We start from the raw sequence: 17,446 nt of genomic DNA, 5'->3' as shown, positions 1-17,446 counted from the left end.
TGTATCAAAAATCCACAGTCTAAACAAGAAAATTAAATCTTGTTAGCCTCGTTCAATTGAGGTTAGTTATTATTTTTCAATTCCCCGATAGAAACAGTGTTCGGTCTTAATACCCACGTATGTTCTGAAGAACCGTTAACCCGCCATTATCTGAAATTGCAGACGATGACGAGAGAAAGAAACGAAATCAGTGATATCAAATTCATCGTTATAGTAATATGAAAAAATCAAATGAGGAAAATAAGGGGAAAATATTGATTTTTCCAGCATCTATCCTTATAACTCACAGCACTCGGTCTTTTGAGTACTCACCCTTCGTAGTCTTATTCGTACTTTGTCGTAAAATTCCATAGATTGTTTAGTCAACCTTTATTTAAGGGAAATCTTTACCTCGAATTGTTTGAAACTGACTAGTTTGAGGAAAATACATTTATGCATGGATCTATCTATTCCTGCTCGCTTGAAACCGTATTTTTTCATGCAATAAGCTATGTAACTTATGGATGCGTATTCTTCTCTTATTAAGCACAGCATTCACGCGATTGAATACTTTATTTTATTACATTCAGTACTGTGTTGCATGGGACATTTTCTCAAAAGGTTAGAACAATTCTCTTCCTACAAATTAAAGAGCAATTCCCACGTGTGTAACAAATTGTGTGACGTTCTCCGAGTCTAATTGCATGTGGAGGTCTTCTTTACTTTTCGCACGTTTTTTCAAACATATTTCTATTTTCTTTATTTTCTTTGATTGCATACGAATTTTGCCATTGGGTTGCGGTGTTCCATGCGTGATTAAAAATTACAAGTAAATACTCTAATAAATCTATTTTGTGAATATATATGCAATATTCAAAAAAATGCAATGCAATTCGCAATTTTCTGAATACCAAGTCAACCAAAAGAGATTTAAAAATATCGAATTGTTTGATTATATTCTTAAGCAACACGGACGCTGAAGAAATCAATATAAAAGTCCTTGAAAAAATATAGACCATGCAGCGAAAAGACAAGCTTAACGAACATATGAAACAACGTAACAAACAGAATACATGACATACGAATTTAACAATAACATCGGAGAGACAATTTTATCAAAATATTTGGATAGTTTGTTACGACCATCCTTACCTTCTCATAAATTATTCTCGTGATTCTAACATCGTTGTTAAGCTCATTATGAATCAATACTTTTGACATGGTGGAAACTTACTGATCGTAGAATTCGGGAATCATTCGATGCCCGAATGCGTCATGATATTATTGCTGTTAAGTTGCTCATACTATGCTGTACAACTCGAGCACAATGTGTAGTGAACTAATTTGTTTCTCTGCGGTTGTTGATTGGGAATAAAACGTGTAAGTACTTATCATACGTATCCGTTTAACGACTTTTTGTTCCGCTGCTTTGAAATTAGAAAATACCATGCACATTTTTTTCTGTATTAATTCGGATGAGTTTTCCACAAATGAATCTAATAAAATTGAAAAGAGATCTGTTTTATTGGTCTTAAAGACTACAGCTATTAGTTTACATTCAAACAAATTAATTGCGCCAGATATCTCAATGAGAAAGGTTCATTGCTTGGTTGTGTTCGGTACTCGATTTGCTTCGCATATTTAACGAGACCACTATTGTTTGGAAATCACTATGTAACGTATTGGTCATTATTCACGTACAATTCAGATGCTCAAGTATGTTACAGAATTCGTAATCATGGCGTAAAACTTACAACCACTGTATCCATAGACATGTGTTCCAAGCGAACGAAGTCTTGATTCTATTGTAGAGCCTCATTTGACTCGCATATGGCGTTATCTTTGAAGCAATTTACATCAATAGCGTGTGCACAAATGTCATCGTTCAACATCGTGACATGGTCACCAGCCGCATAGTATACTTCAACTTTCTTGCAAGTGATCTGCAAGTAGGACAACGATAAGTTTTGACAAGTTTCTCCCGCTATTGGTAAATCTGCACATTTCAGCACAGAAATGGTTCAACGATAAGTTAAATACACTGCACTGGTACTCTTGCCAAAATTGTACAACTTACGAGAACACAGTTGTGAAATAAACTCACCGATCCCAGCCCGTAATCTTCGGATATTGTACGAACGGACTGAATCTGAGGTCTGATTAAGGTTATTGGTGTATTAAGGCATGGCGATACTGAAAAGTTGTAATTCAAGATAGCTTTGATACGATTGTAGAAAGATGAGCACATGGCCTGTTGCTCTTCTACCGTGAATTTCAAATTTTTATCCGTAGGTACATTATTTGTGAACGCTGTCAACTTTTCTTCCCAGGTAATGCACTTTTGTAAATCTACCGCTAGCTGTAAATAGAAAATTATGATTGCAATATGCGATATATCTTGCCAGATGGCAACGATGTTTATAATTATTTTCATCGAAAATCAAACAGTTGCATATAACGATTCGCTTACGAAGCAATAAAGTCGATTAATAGTAAAACCTTAGCGATACCTTTGCCCTAATGGATGGACTGATCGCATCCATCAATTCCAGTAACAAAATAGATTGTAACTCCGCCTCATTATCTAAGATTAGGTGTTGATTACACAGTGCCTTCATGTGGTCAGGTGAACCATCGATCAATACGAGACGACCGCTGAGGCCTTCGGACTCCAAACGTCTAGCAAGCTCAATGGCCACTAATGTTCCAAAAGAGTATCCAGCGATCACAAAGTTGTGGCTACCCTTATACCTTGCTTGAAAATGCTGAAAGTTTTCATAGGTATTTAATACAGGGTGACACTTGTTCAAACTCCATACGCTGATTCATTTGTGTGAAATCTTACGGAGGTCACTTACAGGCATTAAATAGTCCGCCAAGCTCTCAATAGACGTCAAATTCGAAGAATTCAATCCGAGCTGCAAACATGTTGTTCGTGATTTTAATTTAACAGCCAACGATTGTAGTACAGGGTACGTTCCTTCAATTCCTGGTATGATGAAGACTTCTTCTTCTTCTTTTCCGTTTGTTACTAGTGGCACACAGACATTTCTGTTCAGTTCAACGGTGCCCAGATTTTGGATAAGTATTTGCATGCCTGTCAAGATCTCATCGGTTTTGGACTCTGACCCTTTATCTTCCTCGCTTCCCTTCACCTTTTTCAAAGACATTTCCTGCAATTTTGCAAAATTGAGACCACGAATGTCCGCCGCGTTCAGAAATACTTCAAATTCACGTTCTAACGTCTGTTTAATTTCAACTGCCATCATTGAATCCATCCCAAGTTCAGCCAACGGTGTTTGCAGACTAACTGTTTTGAGGTCTTTGAGTCCTGTAAAAAATGATTAGTCAAAAATTTGACCGTGTACTTGGTTGTTGACGGAAAAAGTTTTTTATAATCGAAGGCACAATATCATAGCTAAGAAAAAAATCTCATACCCATTATTTCTACGACTGTGGCAAGAATGTCTGCCTTAGCGCCACCAGACTTTTTTTCAGCAACTACCATACTCGACACTACTGGAGAATCTTGATTCAAAAAACCATCGAGTTCTTGCAGACAAGACAATATTCTTTGTTGCAGGGTACCGCCGATAATAATTTCCTTGTTATCTTCCTGCATTTCAGCAACGAGTCCGACATCACCGACGGCTCCCCATTGTACGGCCAAGCCAGGCAACTTCTCTGCTACTCGGTTTTCGCATATTCTTTCCATAATAGAGTTGGCCATTCCGTAGTTCGTTTGACCCGCATTACCTCTGCCGCAAGATACCGATGAAAATACTACGAATTGCCTGAGTTGCGGGCACAGCGTTCTCGATAATTGATCCATCTGCCTTGTAGCCCAAGCCTTGACTCTGAAAGATTCTTCGAATGATTCCACTGTCTGATTTTCGTAAAGGGCGTCTTTAAGTACAACAGCCAAGTTGAAAATTGCGTGAACCGGTCCAAGTGACGCTGCTTCTTTCAAAATAGCTTCGCATCCCTCGTGTGTCGAGGCATCTTTTCCCACTAAGATGACGACCTTTACTCCGTACTTTTGCCAAAGGTTAATTCTCATACGTTGATATCCAGAACTGACTCCTTTTCGAGATGTGAAGACTAGTTTCTTTGCTCCACGAAGTACGAGCCAATCGGCTAGCTCAAGGCCGAAACCACCCAGACCACCAAGAATCAGATAACTGCCATCATCCGAGCAGTAGTAACGAGGAAGAGCCAGAGGTAGAAGAGACTGAGATCCTTCGTCTTGGTCACGAATTTTGATTATCACCTAGAAGAATATCGAATGGTGAACTTCCTATCTTGCTTCGTAATTACAATTACATTGAAGATTTTGAAAGCGCCATAAGACTTTTATATAAATTCTAGAACAGTATCCTACACACTCTCTAGATCATCAGTAATTCTTATACGATTTTACACTTTTTTATGGTAAATCCGCAACTTTGTTCATCCAATTCGAATCAAGAACCATTTATGAAAAATTATCACTAAAGCGTGCGGAGATCGTGCAAATTTTCTCATTCAAAGTGAAATTAGTGTCAATTATTACGAGCTCGAGTAGAATCGTGTGCGATTGAGCAAAATTTGTATAAGTTCATACGGATTTTGAAATCCGCGAACTCTACACGAAAATTTTAATCAGGTAAGTGAAATAAGTGTTTCAGTATAGACTTTTTTTTATCAAAATTAAGACAACGAAGCTTATTGAACGGTACATATAAAATTGAACTACATTTTTCAGATTCAGGTTTCAGAAGTAATCACCATTCATGACTAAAATCTGTCGAACTATGTTAGAAGTCTCGGATAATTTTTCCTTAAATTTCGAATGACTTGGTGCAAAAAACGCAATCTTATTGCGTAATCTCAAAATTGTATGTCACCGTGTGAAATTTGAGTTAAGTCGTATGAATTTCAGTGAACCGTTGCTTAATTCAATCGAAGTCGAGTTTCATCAAGTAGCGGACCTCAAGAGCCGTAACTACGGAACGCTTGTCCTGGAGGTCGAGTTTCACCAGGTAGTGGACCTGAAGCGTAGGAACTACGGAGCGCTCGTCCTGGAAGACGAGTTTCACCAGGTAGCGGACCTGGAGCGCGGGATCCGGGAGGTTGAGAACCCGGTACTCGAAATACGTAGCGGACACGAAGCGCGGGATCGGGAGGTTGAGAACCCGGTACTCGAAATCTGCGGAGCGCGATTGTCATACGTCCGCTCTACTGCGCGGTTGTTTCCAGACTGAGGAATTCGGCTCGCTGCTTGTCGTTGTCGACGATTACTATAGATTTATGACGTCATGAGAAAAAAAAATTTTGGGTGACGTCACTTTATGAACATCCGAACATCCAGTTTTGATTTCGAACTTTAATACTATGCATGATGATGTATGATGTATGATGTATGATATGATATGATGTATAATGTATGATATGATATAATGTATGATGTATGATATGATATTATGCACATAATTGTTTTTTAGTGAGGCCTGATTGTTTAAAGCAAAAACTGATCATTTATAATAGCACTAGATTCTTTGAACTAATATAAAAAAGTAATTAACAGACCTTGCCAATATGTTTTCCGCCTGCCATATATCTAAGCGCTGTCTCAACCTGGTTCATTGGAAACACGGTCCGGACGAGTGGTTTTACAGCGCCATCCTTCATGCCCTCAGTCAGCATGGCCCATATTATCTTTTTCTCATCGGGACAACCATTAAATAAATTATCCAAGAGGATTCCATGAAAACTAATACCCTTTAGAAAAGCTTCCATGCCAAGAGGATTGTTGGCCGCAAGATCAAATTTTCCGATTTCCAGAAATCTTCCGCCTGTTGCTAAACAACGAACGGACGCTTGTAACTTTTCCTCTGCTAAAGAATTTAGTACGATATCCACTCCTTGTCCTTGCGTTTTCCGCAAAACCAATTGCTCGAAACTTGTGTCTCGTGAATTCCCAATATGTTCGTCATCGATTTGCGGGAACTGGTTCTTGATAAATTCTCGTTTTCTTGGCGTACCGACAGTTGTGAAAACTTCACAGCCCTTGTGAAGTGCCAGCGCTATGGCTGCCTGTCCGACCCCACCACTTCCGGCGTGTATCAACACCTTATCCGTCTTTTCCATCTTACCGCTTAACATGAGCGCATGGTAGGCTGTTGCATAAACAACTGGAACCGTAGCTGCATCTTCCAAACTCCAGTTATCTGGAATAGGCCAAAGAAGGTCTTTGTCGCACACACACAGATTTGCGAAAGCTCCAGCTTCAGTCAATCCCATAACGGCGCGACCGTTTATATCTCTTCCGGAAAATTCAAATCCATATACGTGGTCTTGTAACATCCTTTCGCTAGTGACAACCTCAGGTGCTAGTTTCCCAGTGAGTAGCATAACATCGCGAAAGTTTATCGACGAATAATGCACTTGGACGATGTCCGTGTTTTGGTTACTGGGCTGAATCATACCTTCGATCCATTGGACTGAGCGTAAATCGCCACGCGTAGTCTGGCTGAGGCTGGCGTGATAGACGGGTTTTGATATCAACGGTTCCATGGGGAAAAACCGATAAGACCCCCACAGTTCCCCAGGACGCAGAACATTCAGGGCTAAACCCAAATCCAATTGTTCGGAATAGAATGAATTTTCTAGAGAGAATTCCGGAGCTTCCAAATCTTGAATTAATAAACCTTGAATGATTTTACCACCTGGTTCTCTTCGCAAACAATTGACTAATCCCATAAGTCCACTCTGCAAATCTCCCTCGCTGACAAGTAGTATTCGTTCAGAGGTACGACCAGCCCTTTTGTTTTCTACCTTCAACGCAGCCTGTAGCTTTTCAAGCCAGGTGAATTCATCACTGCTGACTCTGACAACGGTAGTGAATCCTGTCCGCTGTTCTTTTTTACGAAGTAAAATCATCAGTTCACTTGATGTACATTTCTCTAGAATGACGTGGAAGTATTCATGCACCGTATTTCGAATAACGCCAATGTTACTGTCTAGCGACTCTCTAGCCAGCATAAAGCTTCCATCTCTCATTGCTGTATGAATTTGTTTCAGCATTTTTGGACTTCTACCTGAAAGAAGTCCGTGGGTGACAATGAGAGCAGCATTTAGTTCAGTGGACAATTTTTTTGGGCAAGAAATTTTGATATCCGAAGTTAAGGCATCACCAGAAAACTTGTGCAGTGGTGCGAAGACATTCAAGTCCGCTTGAAGTAAAGGTAAGTTATTTAAAACTTTTTGTATCAAAGGAGATATCAAATTTTCAGCAGATACGTCATAAACGTCATCTATCAGTTCGACTGTTTTTATTTTGATGCCAAAATGGTTTTCAAGAGCTATCTGTGTAGCGATGCAAGTAATCACTTCCATTTCCGTCTTAGCTCGGTCGCGATGCGCTACAAACGCATGTTTTTCGACAACAGGATCTGCGGCTGGTCTTCTGCGAGCTATGGCACTGGCTCTTAGTCCTCGTATTTCTATTCCACCAGATACAATGATGTCCAAATCTTTGTAAGCCTCTACTGTGAATTCTAAGAAAAAAGTAAACAAAAATCGTCATTTGGGGATAATAATTCGATAAAATGATTGCGAAAAATATTCTCAACATGCTTCTTATCGGAAGTATAAGTCCTACCTTTGTTGTCTTCAGGCATTGAATTCAGATGTTGTATATGCATCTTTGTGTCTATTACTAGTTTTTGAATACCCGTAGGAACGACTAGTCCTCGGGTGTCAATTGAAAGGATTTGCATTTGGAGCATGTTGTCCATAAAAGCTGCCCAGTTCTTGTGCCAGGCTATCCGACCCCTGTTTCCTTTTAAGGATGCTCCAGTGAGACTCCGACACATTCCTGAATACTGATAGCCTCTGAGGCGCAACTCCTTGTAGATATCTCTACTAGTTAGATGAAACTTTTCCTCTTTCATCACAAGAACATCAGTTTTGACGCATTCTTGATGTGGGTTTGAAACTACTCGAATAAAGCCAGTCACAACACTGGTATCACCTTCGGAAACTTCAAATCTGCCTGACCCTATGTGTAGATAAACCTGTGTTATTACATGTTTCGATATTTGTGAATGACATCTATTTTTTACATGCAACGACTACTGCTACGCAAGAATCAATCTGACCTTTGTGAATCATCAGTTGCAGCTTAACGGCACTATCTTTTGGGATTGTAGTAGCTCGGTGAAATCTTACGTTTTCAAAAACTACCGAGACTTTCATATACTGATCTCCTTGCATCATTGCCACAGTTTGCCAAATTAGTGCTAGGTAGCCAGTTGCAGGAACCAAGTTTCTTCCATCGATAACGTGTCCTGACATCCACTCAAACTCCTCATCAGCCAGGTTGACGTCAATAATTCTGTTCCCAGTTTTGAGTCTCTCTTGTTTCTGCAAACGAACTACGTACCAGTCTTCCGAGTGTTGCCAACGTATCAGTGGAGAAATCATGGGAGTTCCTCGACTAACTGGATATTGAACATCGGGATATAATTCACTCAATTTGGGAGATAATCCAATTTCGTACATTTTTCCAATAGCATCAAGTAAGACGTCAACGTTATCAACATTTTCACGGTTCGTTAAAGCGATATGCGTCAATTTGTCACTTGAGGATCCAAGTAAAGCGGCTTGAAGCAGATTATGTGGTGCTATGTCAATGGTTACCGCATTCTTCGGTAAGATATGGGATATTCCTTCAATCGAAGTACGAGTAAACAAATTGCTTGTGTAGAACTCAGCCGAGAATAAGCAGTTTGAACTGTCTTTCGGGTTACTCCGTGCGATGGTGTTAATCAGCCATTTCTGGCTACGAGGTTTTGGGTCCGGAATGATCTTTCTCAAATGAGCTAATAATTTTCGGCGCACTGCTTCCACTTCACTAGTTAGGTATATCGTGCTGCTGCGAGCTTCGCCTCTGACACAAATGTTATCAGCCTGTAACGAAATAACGATTACTAAAATAACCATCTGCCTTATGTCTTTAATTATTTCACTGATTAACAGATACTATTCACTGAGAATGAGAGTTGTAGTCTGTGATGTGGATAATTTTAGAGTTTCACAAGATATTGTAATTTACCCGTAATTCCGCAATGAATTTCGTCACCGAGTCGTTGGGTCCACTGATTATAGAATTTTTTGAACCATTAGAGCAATCGATATGTACATCAGGTGGACAAATATTCCGCAGTTTTATGGCATTCAGTTTCACAACTGCCAGGCTTTGACAAACTGCTCCAGATTCTGCCAAGACCAAACCACCAAAGTATGCTGCTAAGATTGTCTGTTCCGCGGTCAGACAACCATCAGCGTACGCACAGCCTAACTCTCCCGCGAGGTGGCTGGTAAGATGATCTGGTATAACTCCTATCGATGACAGTACGTCTAATAGACCAATCTATAAATGAATGGAAGCACACACTCATAAACAAAGCCAAGTGATTAAATATTGCAATCAACGTAACAATGTCATGATTGAATATTACTGGAGGTATCACGATCTTTATGCTTTGTCGATTTAAACATGGCTCATCAAAACTACTATACCTGGATTGCTGCAGTGCTAACACGCGAGTTGATAATATTATCAAACGTTTTTGGATCTTTGTTGGTCAAAATCCGGATAATATCAACACCGTGAGGCTTGAGAGTGGCGTCACACTTTCGGATGGCCGCCGCAAATACCGGAATTTTCATCCAACTTTCACCTGTTCAATGCAACCATAAATAAATCAGCATGCATTTTTATATAATTTGTTCTGGTACTAAAATTATCATAAATTTGAATCCCTGAACGACAAGCATGTCGCCTAATTGATTGATCTGTCGGTTACGCGAGAATCACAAAAAAATATTGCACTTACCGATCCCAACCCATTCACATCCCATTCCAGAGAACACGAACCATATCGGTGACTTTTCACCAGAGTAATATCGCACATCTCGCATGTTGTTCTGTGCTATGCCACGGGCTGGCAGTATAGTATGACCTCGGTATAAATGACCAGAAATCTTTTCGGCATGTATGTTGTGAAAGAGACCGATATATTCCACATCCACTGGTCTGCTTTCAAGCTATAATCATTCACGCTACGCATTTGTAGTCACTGTGCAAGGCTGAACTGCTTTTAAATATTCCCTTTGCCGAAGGATAAATTTACTAGTATAAATTGCAACTGCTAACTGAAATGCCGGAGTCTTTTATAATCAAATTAATATTGTAGTTACGAAATAATGTATAGTATCAACGAATAAAAATTCTTAGAACGGTGTTCCGAATCGCATATCTTGATAAAACGTTGGTTCATGTGGCCCATGAATTCTTCTAGACGCAGTGTTATAATAAAAGATGGAAAAAGAATGAAAATATGATGTACTCGCAAGTAAATACGGTTCAATATGCGGTATAAATCTATGTATCACCTCAATCAGCAATGTTCTATAGGATATAGATAGTTTCATTAGTACATACATCATTCAACAAAGTTGTAACAGCTTTTTCCGTCCGTCCAGATACAACAACGAGTCTCGGCATGTCGTCATTAGGTGCACCATTATTGACCTTCTCTTTCGGATTTGATTTCAGCAAAACGTGTGCGTTTCCACCACCAAAGCCAAAAGAGTTTATACCAACGTAACCGCCCTTCCATGGCGTCGGTTCGGTTATAACTTGGATGCGACCAGTCATCAATGCTTCGATTTCTTCGCGGGGACGATTATAATTTATATTTGGCGGGATGATTCCACTCTCCATCGCAAGGATAATCTTTTAATAAGAATTTATCTGTTATTATTAGACATTGAGCAATACGTAGTAGCTGATAATAAAAGTTTTGAAAGTGTATTGATTTATCTGGTGAAAAACGATGATACTTTAGTGTGTCTCGAAATGGATCGATGTATGTTTAACATACTGGACATCTTGGAATTTTCAAATCTTACATAGAAACGCATTAGTGAACGATTCATCCTTTAAGTACCATTTACCTTGGCGACAGAACAAAGGCCACTTGCTGGTTCGGAGTGCCCCACATTAGACTTGATAGAACCAATTTGAAGTGGAGTGGTCCGTCCAGGGCAGAATACTTTCTCAATAGCGTTTACTTCGGCAGGGTCTCCTACTTTGGTTCCAGTACCGTGCGCTTCTAAGAAAGCCAAATTGGATGGTGAAATCTTGCATTCTTCATAAAATTGTTCGAGAAGAACACGCTGCATTCTGCTTGACGGAAAAGTAATTCCTTCTTCCTTGTAACCGTCACAATTTGTTTTTGTATAAACAACATGTGCATAAATTCGTCTTGCGTCCTTCGATTTCTGAAGATAAATTGTACATACCGCTTCACTACGACAGTAGCCGTTTCCCTCATTATCGAATGACTTGCACCTGCCATCGGCGGAAAGTACGCCTGATAAAGAAATGTACGTAGTTGAAGAATACATATTTTATCATCGATGAAGTATCGTTACTTCGCAATCCTGACGAATAGCTAAAAATAATTAATCTGCGTCCCTACTGTGCCAAGAACAGTTTGACCGCAGGATTGTATTATATACATAGTCACAAATACAAAGGAAAAATATTTCATCAGGCAGTAAGATTTCTCTCTCTCTTTCTGATTCGGCTATAAGGAATCAAACCGTTCAAACAGTAACTAAAAGAAAATGTATTCGTGATTGCTTCTTGTTAGAAATTTATGCAAAAAGGCTCCAAAGTGTCTGACGGTCTTATTTTGTCTAAAAATGCGCGAGTACGGTATAATTCCTCAGAGAAGAAATATGAAGATTTACAATCTTGTGCATTCATTATCGGTATGACCATAATGCTTGCAAACATTTCATCTTACGTTCATTAACATTTGTCACGTGTATATTTGTAATATATCTGGGTTTATTTTTTGGCAACTGCCTCATTTCTGACATTTTCACCCGTAGAAATCTTGTTGTGGATCGACAATTACAAACGTTGTCAATTTGTATTGATATATTTGTACTCTGCTCTTTTTTTCGAATTCCAGAATAATTTTCACTGGACAGATTCCATCGATGAAATTTGATTTTCATATTTTTTATGTGACCGTCTTGATTTATATTTTTGAATGGAAAGACGCATGAATACATGTCATTCATATTAACCACAAATTCATACCAAGGAGAAAAAACTGCTGTGATAAATGTGGATGTAGGCACAAATGACATCCAACAACAATGGCATCTTGACATTCTCCAGTTCTAATTGCTCTGTACGCATGATCCATGGCAAACAAACTAGAACTGCACGCGGTGTCCACAGTGTAGCTCGGCCCTGTACATCCCAACCAATGAGAGATTCGATTCGCCATCATGGCACGACAGCAACCCGGTATACCCAATCCGTTTGTCTAAACAGTCGCAGAGATCTTCTAAGCAAGAGTATAAGTAACTCATTGGGCATACAACATTTAGTGTCATATGTGAGGGTAGGGGAATAGGAATCCTATGGAGTACGTCTATTCAACTAGTATCAATGGGACTCCAGGAAGACATTAATTTTCATGAACTTTATAATCGAACATTGAATAATGCTCTGACCTGCAAATCTGTATACAGCCATGATTTTTCTGATTCACTGTAGCAGGCACCGACGAAGACTCCCGTATTAGTTCCACGAAGTTGGCGAGGATTGACACCAGCATCGATGATAGCTTCGTAAGTATGTTCTAATATCATTCTTGCTGCAGGATCCATAGTGTGAGCTTCTTTGAAGAGCACTTCAAAAAATTCGGCATCGAACTTTTCAATATTGTTCACTTTCCCAGTTCGTTGAGGAATATCTGGATTATCTGCAGCCGTCCGTACAATTAATGATATGAGTTTCAGTCATCAATATAAACTATCGTATGTCGAATAAGAACCCGAAGATTGACTTATCGATTGCATTGTCAAGCTCCATATTGGATTCACCTACCCGATTTCCAACGACGATCATCATCGGTGATAAGGTCTACCTTGTTGAGAAGATTTTCTCGAAAAATTGTCAAGTTATCCGACTCTGGAAATCTCCCGGCAATTCCAGATATCACCACCTCGTCACCCGGAATTGGGAATGCCAATCCTTCACTACAGGTGACGCGTGTATTTTTTTCTGACATGTTAGGCTCCTGTACGGCGAGAAGTGCCTTTGTCAAAGGTGTCTCAGAAACTTAAATACAATGATGGCCAGCCCGGCGACGCATGTGTTTTTATAACGAAAAATGGTGCACCCCACCAACTTCAATGACTTGTGATGCGTGAATTTAATGTAATATTAATCATGTTTACGACTGGATGCACTTGTTGCGCACTGCGTGCGATTTCCTGCCTTTTGACGATAGCAAATCCTGATAAATTAAAGAATTTGGAGTCATTGTGCATCAAGTGTGATCAGTTGAAAACGCTTTAAGTCTACGGAAAACTTTCAACGCATTTGGATTCTTTTGCCTCTCGACTTTTTTCATTTCTCATTATCTATACACGAAATAGAAACTATTTTTTTTTTTTGAGTACATATTTAAATAAATAAATTCTGATTCTATACATAGAATAATAACCAAAATCTTCATTTATTACCCATAAAGTTTGCTTTTGTCTTTTTCACGATGATAAATAATCACCTGTCAACACGAATTTTGAGTCTTGTTTCTATAAAAGCTACTTTATCTAATAAATCTATTTTTTCCTTTATTAATTGCGTGGAAGAAATCGAAATTTTACATCTTGAGCCCAGACTCGAAATTCGTGTTAACCGGTGTGATATGACACGCAATAGAACTAACTATATTTATAATTCAGGAAGGGAAGTTAGGCAACGACCACATTTGTATCGAAAATCAGCTGATAAAATTTCGTAGAGCCTTGACCTCGTTGTAAGTCGTGACCCGTGTACGACGTCATTCGCTGTACATATCAGTAAAACGTTTCTGAGATCTCGATATAAGTGATTATATACTTTTCAGATCATGTGAACAGTCAATTTGATTTTATGTTCACGATAACTTTCCGATCAGTCGTATAAGTAAGCACAATATCAATTATTGTCGAGTTAGGTGAAATTCAAGCAGTGCCATTCAATTAAATGAATGTTGTTTACATGGCACCGACTGAATATAAAATTCGTATTAGCCACGGATCGGTGACCGAAAGCCATTAATTCAGAGGGCACATTGCAGAAATGACGAAACGAACAACAGTGGACTTTCGCCAGAATGCAAACGTCAGTGAAATTGTACGTGTTATTGTTCGTCGGCTGAAACGGCGGGTTGATATTTTTCTGGTGTCTAGCTGCACAGCATAATTTTCGATGAATAACCAACGTGTTATTTTCTTTCCTGTTTTTTTTTCGTTCGGCTCGAGCCCGATCTAAAGTGGGAATCAGTCCGCGGAGTCTACACATCAAATACGCTGATCCCTGCTATATCCTTAATATTGTCTCGATGTCATAGACTCACGCATGCTGATAAACACAGTTGTGTTACAGCGATGTAACGCGAATATAATCGTGAGTTCCTATTTTCCACTTGAAAAATGTTATTGTTGCAATAATTTACCGATATTTCTATGTACTGTGCTCACAGAAAGAATGACGTGTCGAGAATTATGTTGAATATCCATCGATTTATAGCGTGTGCAAAATACTGTGCAACGAAACGATAACATTACTGGAACGTAATCTTTGGACCAAAATTTTTTCGTTAGCAAAATTACGCGAAGCTCCAACATAAAAGATGTCGTACAATAACCTTCGCATCCGTGTGACTTAGCAAAAAAGTTGGTCACATAACGCGTTACGTATTACAGGTTACATTTTTGTAACTCAGGAAATTTGTTGTGATTACGTTGAGGTTACATCAGTTATCCACTGAGATGGCGTTATTCAATTACAGGAGATCCTTGAAACTTTCCAACAGTACTGTTGGTGCACTGACAAAAATTTCATTCGCTACCGGTACCGGTACCGGTACCGGAGGATTCTCGTAAAACGAGCATCAGTAATATAACGATTCACGTACTGTTGGAATTACAAAAAATGTGGTACGAGTAACACGAAGTATGGCCACAACTTTCAATATTACTATACGTTTACTGATTGTTGGAACATTAAGTTGCACTGGCATTAAATTATCGTTACTTAATAGAAAATGTAGTATATGAATGATCATTATCAGCGAGAATAATGACACTATGAGCTAGCATAGCTCTTCTAATAACATCAACAAAGCAGCAAATCAAAAATTCAATACTCGATTGTTATATTTAGTATCCATTCTTGAAAGAGCGTGCTTATTTTGCTCGATTCCTTTTTCAGTGGAGAGAGGCTTCTGACTAAGACCGATTACCGAATGAACAAAGATGTTTTATGATTACGATTTTCTCCATTGTGGTGAAAGAAATCATTAAGAGAGCTTAAATTCTTAATTCGATTATTTTTGCTAAATTATCCGTTGTGTCTCTATTAAGTTAGCTATTGTTTGTTATATAGCGTCCGAAATCGAAAGCCATCCAACAACGTACGATGGGTGCAATATTCGCGTTGTACATATTAAAGCCACAGGAAATGGCAGTGTCAATTGAGTCAGGTCTCTCTACTTGAATACAAGTAATCATCTGTCACGGCTGCCTAAGTGGCACTCGATTGACGCACGTCTGAATTATTGCCAGCAGGAAATGAAGCCAATTAATTGGAGACTCATGAATAAGGCGTATTTGAACCCAACAGCTTACGAAATGTCAACTGTACGTCTACAAATGGCCGTTAGGTTATCAACTTACAGTCAACAATGTAAAAGTCGTCTGTAAACTTAGGAATTGTAATAATTACGGAATTCTTTTCATCCTGTTACCTTCACTGTGCCAAGTTCTACACAATTTCCAATTTTAGTTACGGCTTTGTCTTCAACTTAAAGTTTTTGAAGGCATGCGTCGACACATGGTTTGCCTAGCTTCGACTTTTCACTTATCAACATTCATTATCACATGCTGTACGATCAGACCGTCACCGTCACCGTCATCGTCTTGTCGATTTTCTACCTGCTCTGAGTAAAAATTTTTCATTTGTTAATAGTACGACGGTTTTAATTTGTCACGAACAGTTGGCATTTCGACAAGTCTGCTAACTGAGATGAAATCGCTACAACAAAAAACATTTCACGCACAAGTGTGTGCGTTGAAATTTACATCTTTTTTTTATATTTTTATTATTTATATTATATATACAGGGTGTCTATAAAGAAATGGCCCGACGTTTGCTTTTCATAGCAAATAAAATTCTGAGACGAAAAGTCCTCTGCCATATTCGCATCTGACCCATAGATGGTTAGTTATTGATGAAAATAAGTAACGAAGCAGATGCACGCTATAGCGGCAAGGAGACGGGAGGGGGAGTTACAGGGAGTTACAGCCCATGAAAGTAAGGGAGCTTTCACAATGGAAAATAGCATCATTTTCACTATAAATATACAGGTATGTAAGTACACTGTTTGTCGAAACAAGAGGGTATCGGCATCACGCGGATCAATCCTACAGGTGAATAATTTTATGAGTACATTCCTACAGCGGCGGTCGTACAAGTCCGTTTTTACAAGTCACGGTCCTACAAGTTCGATTCTCCAGATTCTTTCCGAAGGTGGACGATCGATTCTACAGAAATCATTTCTACAGAGCAAATATTCTACAGAATATATTCTGCAGACTCGTCTCTACAGAAATGTTTTCCTACAGAATATTTTTATTTAATCGTCAATTTCGTACAATTGGATTTAATCTAATTTAATTCAAATTATTAGCGTTGAATTTATGTATGAATTGAATGTGTGTTGTGTCAAATGTGTATTATGTTGGATGTATGAAACTAGAAAACTATTCTGTAGAACAATTCTCCGGATTATTTCCAAAGTGAATTTTGAATTCCTTGCTGTAGGGAAATTTTCTTCAGAAAAATATTCCTGTAGAAACGAGCCTGCAGAACATATTCCGAAGAATATTTTCCCTGTAGAACTAATTTCTGTAAAATCAATCGACCTTCAGTGAATCGGGAGAAACTAACATAACGTGTAAAACTGCCAATTGTAGAAATGAACTTGCAGAACTGATCCGTGTAGCACCGTTCCTCCCGCTGCTGTAGGAGAATATATAGGCGTGTGCAGAGTTCTCAGTTCTGGGACAATGCTCCATTTGGCTCGCATATTTCGACATCTTCGAGGGAATTTCCATCGATAGCTGCTGCACACATGTCATCGTCCAACATCGTAACATGGTTACCTTCCGCGTAGCATATTTCTACTTTCTTGCAAGTGATCTGTGAATACGATATCAATAATGTTTATAAACATTCTTATGCTATAATTCCAATAGCGTGTTCAAACATATTAGAGATCGTGTGTTGTAACCCACATATTATTACAGTTGTCAAGATTTACACTCGTGCGACAGTGCGATT

The 17,446-nt window shown here is 38.9% G+C and overlaps 2 protein-coding genes across 4 annotated transcripts in view; both read right to left on the bottom strand.

Moving 5' to 3' along the window:
• Window positions 1-37: 37 nt before the first annotated feature.
• On the bottom strand, window positions 38-15,653 carry LOC124177298 (fatty acid synthase-like). 3 transcript variants are annotated; one of them, XM_046559492.1, is made up of 18 exons: window positions 15,649-15,653; window positions 12,941-13,151; window positions 12,565-12,815; window positions 12,143-12,374; window positions 11,332-11,402; window positions 10,984-11,241; window positions 10,469-10,762; window positions 9,861-10,071; window positions 9,544-9,704; window positions 9,077-9,394; window positions 8,121-8,931; window positions 7,622-8,020; window positions 5,548-7,517; window positions 3,418-4,249; window positions 2,838-3,310; window positions 2,490-2,744; window positions 2,084-2,338; window positions 38-1,922 (listed from the first exon to the last, which is right to left on the bottom strand). In XM_046559492.1, exons 2-18 carry the CDS (start codon window positions 13,122-13,124, stop codon window positions 1,782-1,784), a joined length of 7,116 nt encoding a protein of 2,371 aa, XP_046415448.1. In that variant the 5' UTR covers window positions 13,125-13,151; window positions 15,649-15,653; the 3' UTR covers window positions 38-1,781. The 3 variants fall into 3 exon arrangements, with proteins under 3 accessions (XP_046415448.1, XP_046415447.1, XP_046415449.1); XM_046559491.1 differs by having other exon boundaries at window positions 10,984-11,402; XM_046559493.1 differs by lacking the exons at window positions 38-1,922; window positions 2,084-2,338; window positions 2,490-2,744 and having other exon boundaries at window positions 3,008-3,152; window positions 3,223-3,310; window positions 10,984-11,402.
• LOC124177297 (fatty acid synthase-like) overlaps window positions 15,072-17,446 on the bottom strand; it is a 14,460-nt gene continuing 12,085 nt past the window's right edge. Inside the window, exon 16 of the mRNA XM_046559490.1 lies at window positions 15,072-17,305. Within this exon, the coding sequence (XP_046415446.1) occupies window positions 17,159-17,305 (147 nt within the window). The 3' untranslated portion in view covers window positions 15,072-17,158. The remainder of the gene's footprint in view (window positions 17,306-17,446) is intronic.

The sequence above is a fragment of the Neodiprion fabricii genome, chromosome 3, assembly GCF_021155785.1.
Source record: "Neodiprion fabricii isolate iyNeoFabr1 chromosome 3, iyNeoFabr1.1, whole genome shotgun sequence".
NCBI lineage: Eukaryota > Metazoa > Arthropoda > Insecta > Hymenoptera > Diprionidae > Neodiprion > Neodiprion fabricii.
Note: the sequence above shows the minus strand (reverse complement) of the source record. Positions and strands in the feature narration are given on the sequence as shown.

Excerpts from the sequence above, each read along its gene's own strand:
- LOC124177298 (XM_046559491.1), bottom strand. The coding sequence starts at position 13,124 with ATGTCAGAAAAAAATACACGCGTCACCTGTAGTGAAGGATTGGCATTC. Across the intron at positions 10,763-10,983 it reads GCCTTTGTTCTGTCGCCAAG|ATTATCCTTGCGATGGAGAG; the intron begins GTAAATGGTACT and ends TCTTATTAAAAG. Across the intron at positions 8,932-9,076 it reads AATTCATTGCGGAATTACGG|GCTGATAACATTTGTGTCAG; the intron begins GTAAATTACAAT and ends ATTTCGTTACAG.